The 4,558-nt window shown below is 38.3% G+C and overlaps 1 protein-coding gene across 2 annotated transcripts in view; it reads right to left on the minus strand.

Annotated features, from left to right (window-relative positions):
* LOC107684544 (probable serine carboxypeptidase CPVL) overlaps positions 1 to 4,558 on the minus strand; it is a 16,017-nt gene that overhangs the window by 2,126 nt on the left and 9,333 nt on the right. Inside the window, exons 3-13 of one of the 2 annotated variants that reach the window (XM_016480827.1) lie at positions 4,290 to 4,341; positions 3,209 to 3,402; positions 2,859 to 2,977; positions 2,513 to 2,627; positions 2,254 to 2,312; positions 1,567 to 1,646; positions 1,418 to 1,484; positions 1,202 to 1,324; positions 852 to 983; positions 675 to 773; positions 403 to 576 (exon numbers count right to left, since the gene is read on the minus strand). In XM_016480827.1, the coding sequence (XP_016336313.1) occupies positions 403 to 576; positions 675 to 773; positions 852 to 983; positions 1,202 to 1,324; positions 1,418 to 1,484; positions 1,567 to 1,646; positions 2,254 to 2,312; positions 2,513 to 2,627; positions 2,859 to 2,977; positions 3,209 to 3,389 (1,149 nt within the window). In that variant the 5' untranslated portion in view covers positions 3,390 to 3,402; positions 4,290 to 4,341. Of the gene's footprint in view, positions 1 to 402; positions 577 to 674; positions 774 to 851; positions 984 to 1,201; positions 1,325 to 1,417; positions 1,485 to 1,566; positions 1,647 to 2,253; positions 2,313 to 2,512; positions 2,628 to 2,858; positions 2,978 to 3,208; positions 3,403 to 4,289; positions 4,483 to 4,558 lie in introns of those variants that run through there. The other variant, XM_016480828.1, reaches the window with a different exon arrangement.

Genomic DNA, 4,558 nt, shown 5'->3' on the forward strand with positions numbered 1-4,558 from the left:
TGCGTGATTGTCACTCGCGTGAACGAGCACCGATTTGCCTCCGATTTTGGGCATTTGTCGGCGATTTTGCAAAACCTGTCAGCGAGTGAAAAATCGGGCTAAAATCGTGCAGTGTGAACTGGCATAAGGTAAAAATAAATGCATATTATAAGACAATGAAAGTATTTTTTGACCATGCATACATGCCAACCTGTTGTCGGGGACTCCCAAAATCAAAATATGAACCTTTCATAACCCATAATAGGGGCACTTTAAAGAATCTCAAATTTTGACCCATAATCAATATGGTATTGATATATTGTGCATCCCTAAACCCAAGGATTAAATATGATTAAAGAGTTACTATATCATTTAACAAAGGCCATAAAGCTCCCAACACAAACAATGGAATTGTTTCCTCACTCTATAGTTGTCCATGAGGACGCCCAACCAGGGCTTGATGGACTTCATGACATCCTGAAGCAGATGCTTCTCAACATCTGAGCCATCATTGAATGTAAGATTACCAACGTGGATGGAACGACGGACATCTGGTAGAGTCACAAACGCAGAAAAATACTCCTGATCTGGAGGTTCCTGTTCAGGAAAAAAAAACACAGAATGAGACAAACTAGCCATTCAAATCAAGACGACCTCATTCCCATCCATTTGCTTGTAATGAAATGTGTGGGTACCTGACACTGCATGTAGTTGAAGTAGTTGGTGCACCCAGTGACGTTTTGGAAGTATGAGGGATAAGGAACAAGATCACCATTCAGTAAACTGTCAAAAACCTGATGGAGAGACGAGGTGTTTTCAGAACGGATGTAATGAAGAAGCCTCAGTGCCCTGATCTACTGTATCACACTCACCTCAAAGGCCTCCACCCATCTCTGCTCCTGGATGAGTTTGACTCCTGCATCCGTCTGCTGCTGCACATGCTGCCTCTGCAGCTCATCCACGAGACCCGTCTGATAGAGGAAATCTGCATAACCTCCCAGCATCTGAGACAAAGTGGATTAGAGAGATTAAAGTCCGCCCATGAACAGAGGTCAAAGTCAAGTCAAATTTATCACAATACATATGGTTTCAAAGCAGCTTTACAAAAAGTCATACTGTAATAGTTATAAAGCCTCAGTGCCAATTCAGAGCAATAGCACTACTGTAAATCATAATTATCTGGCACTTGATGTGTTTTAAAGGAAATATCATTTTCATTCACCAGTTCAGGGTCACACAGACCATCTCCAATGGCCACTCCTTTGAAGTTGATCTTCACTTTGGCAGAGGGATTGTTCTTGTGGATGTAGTAGCCAATGGCTGGAACATACTTTCCTGCGTATGACTATGGATTTTAAAAGTTAATTATAGTTAACAACACAGTACAAGAGAATTGGATTCTGATTGCATCAATCCAAAATGAGGTCCCTTTCCTCACCTCGCCTGTAGCGTAGAACGGATTAGACTGGAACTCACTGAATATCTGGAAGAACTGAGTCAGGGCACTGCAAAGGAAAAAAACCCCCAAATATTTAGCACATACATCTCACGTTGTCTTAGATATAGAGTAAACTTTTGCCATCGTACCTGTACAAGTCTCTGCCCACATCATCCTGGTTTTGGGCGAACCCTCGGTCATCTTCAGTGAAACTCCAACCTGTCCCAACCTTAAAAATAAACCACAAATATCCATTTAAGATATATAATTTAATTAAAACCTGTCATAGATACATTGGTCACAAAAACTGTATTAGTATATTTGCAGTAGGGTTGACAAGTGATAAAATAAATGTGATTTATTTAATTTATTCAGTTCCTTCTTAAAGAAAGAAATAATGTGTGTAATAATTATATTCTTAGATTCTGTGTGGATGACACACGACAGAATATATGTGCATCTCCATATAAAGACGCTCAGATGTATGCAACAATGCTCTTTACCTATCTCACTTCAGAAAAAAAATCATAAAAAAATAATACAAAAATATTCTTAAATTGCATGAAAAACAAGGGAAAAAAATATAACAAATTTTCCTAAAGATGTTTTCAGGAATTAAGTGAAAATGATGACTTAAGCGAACTACTTTTGTTAAACATATCATATGGGTTTAATTCATGAGGACATTATCCATAAAAGTGATTTGCAGAAAATTGCACACAACACTTAAAAATGTACAGATCTAATATATCACATGTGGGAATATTAACTTCGACAGCCCTCATTTGCAGACATATCAATCTGAGTCTGAAATAATTAAAATACACTAAACTCACCGGGTTGTCGATGTAAAGAACAGAGTATCGTGATGTCCAGGGGAAATCCCTATAGCCCACTGCAGAAAGACAGCAAAGGGTTAAAGTCTAAGCTTCCAAGGTAATTTAACACATTGATATCTGACATGTAGAGTTTCACTATTAAGCAAAAAAAAAATTCTGGCCCAAAAACATCTATAATACAATGTTCATAAGACAGAAAAAACATGCTAATCTCCATCAACATAATGTAACATGGCATACAGGCGTTTGTACTCACATGTGAGGTTCTTATGTACAAAATACGGGCCATGCTCCACAAACAAGCCAAACATGGAGGTGCCTCCAGGTCCTCCCTGCAGCCACAGCAGCACCGGAGCCGTCTCTGGTCTCTCCTAAACACAGAAAATCATGCTACAATAAATAAGTGTGCAGTCAACAGCAATAACATCAACATAAATCTAAATCAGAAAATAATGCTGTAAACTGTGTCATTTGTTGTGAACGACTTCTGAAAACACCTGACTCAAGTGTTGCCAACTGACACAGAAGCTACAGTCAGCAGATCAGTCTTATCTTTAGTGCTGTTCATGTGTTACAAAACTAAATGTATAACTTTATACTACCTGGGCAGGGAAGAACCAGAAGAAAAGGTTACTGTTGTAGGTCTTGTTCACAGTGAGATATCCCGAGTAACTTTTGACATTGGCACCAGGAAGGGGTCCCACCAAACTCAGTTTTTTGGCTGCACATCCAAAATACATACATGAAAGCGTATTAGCATATAAATCCGAAACTTCAGTGAATTATGATAGCAGTTATAAATTATTTTATTTTGGACAACCAATTCAACTGATCTATCTCTCACTAACTTCTCCATACGTTGTGATAGACTGTCTAACTTTCTGTTTAGCAAAAGGCAAATTAAAGTGAAAGAAGAGGAACTGAAATTATTCTGAGCAAACAGCAAGCATGCCTTCTTCTATTTTGCCTTCCTCTAGGTAGGGAGTGAGCATCAGGGGTTTGCCCGGGTCAACTCCAAAACGTGACCCGCTCACACGGTGTGATTTCCTGCAGAAGAACGAGGAACAACCGCGGGAGCTGACAGACTCCAGAACAGCCCAGAGGAACAGCAGCCTCAGCGTTTCCTTCAGCATTGTAGAGGTTCGACTGCAGACAGCAAAGAAATATGACACGGGGATCAATGATCAAGCATGATATTAAAAGGCTCGTATTACCGACTGCCATCTGTCACTGTCAGTCATTCTTGAGAAGTGGGACAAAACAGGGTGCAAAATTGAAAAAATAAAACCTTGTACTCAGACAAATGAAACTACATTAATGTATCTTATATGTACTAAGCTACTGAGCTATGCTTTGATACAACCTCCCAACTTTTCTCTTTTTTAACAAAATGTGCTTTTTTTAGCTTGGACTGTGTCATATAATTTCAGCTTTATCTTTAACAGCATTCAAGATGTTTTTAACATTTCAAAACACATTCTCGTGTTAGCAGACAATAAAACAAGCTCTTTTTCATCATAAAAAAACTAACAAACATTTTTATCCATTTTATTACATATGAATGACTGAACCCTTCTCTGTGGACACACTGTTTTAGATGTAGTGAGAGGACATTAAGAAACATAGATTTGGTACAATAATGAGAAAATTAAATTGAAGGTGATAATTGTGTTAAATCCATTCTATTATTAATCCCTTATGACATTTAAAATTGAAAATATTTTTATTTTTAAACCTAATAGCAGTTACCCTTGCTGGACCTGTTTTGTCCCATGTCTCAAGAATGACTGCTTTACAAGCCTAAACATATCAGATGAGAACAAAACGACAAATCTCCTGTCAGTCTGTCAGTCATGAAAAATAAGGAACGTACGTACAAATAACGTGCAAACGCAACACAATGAGTTATGCATATAAGAACAGAAATTAGTCATTAGTAAGTAATAGACTTAAGGTTACTATCAAATCAAATACTTGATCATCATTTATGTACATCTTGTTTTTCTGATCAATAATAATAATAATAGCGTTACCTTGAAGCCAGATGCCAATCAAAATCCAGAAGCCGTTTACATCGGCATAATTCTTCTTCTTCTTCTTCTTTTTGTTCAATGGCCGTTCACTCCTTAGGAGTATTACCGCCACCTACTGTATATCTTGCGCACATGAGTGATGAATCTGTACTGAAGGAGAAAAAAGTGTGTAATGCCCCACCCACCCCAGAGGATCAGAGCCCAAGCTTCAGCCAGCTTCCACACTGTGCTCCTCATCCTCAAACACTAAATCGTGTGAGCTCCTTAAA

The sequence above is a fragment of the Sinocyclocheilus anshuiensis genome, unplaced genomic scaffold (assembly GCF_001515605.1).
Source record: "Sinocyclocheilus anshuiensis isolate Anshui unplaced genomic scaffold, SAMN03320099.WGS_v1.1 scaffold225, whole genome shotgun sequence".
NCBI lineage: Eukaryota > Metazoa > Chordata > Actinopteri > Cypriniformes > Cyprinidae > Sinocyclocheilus > Sinocyclocheilus anshuiensis.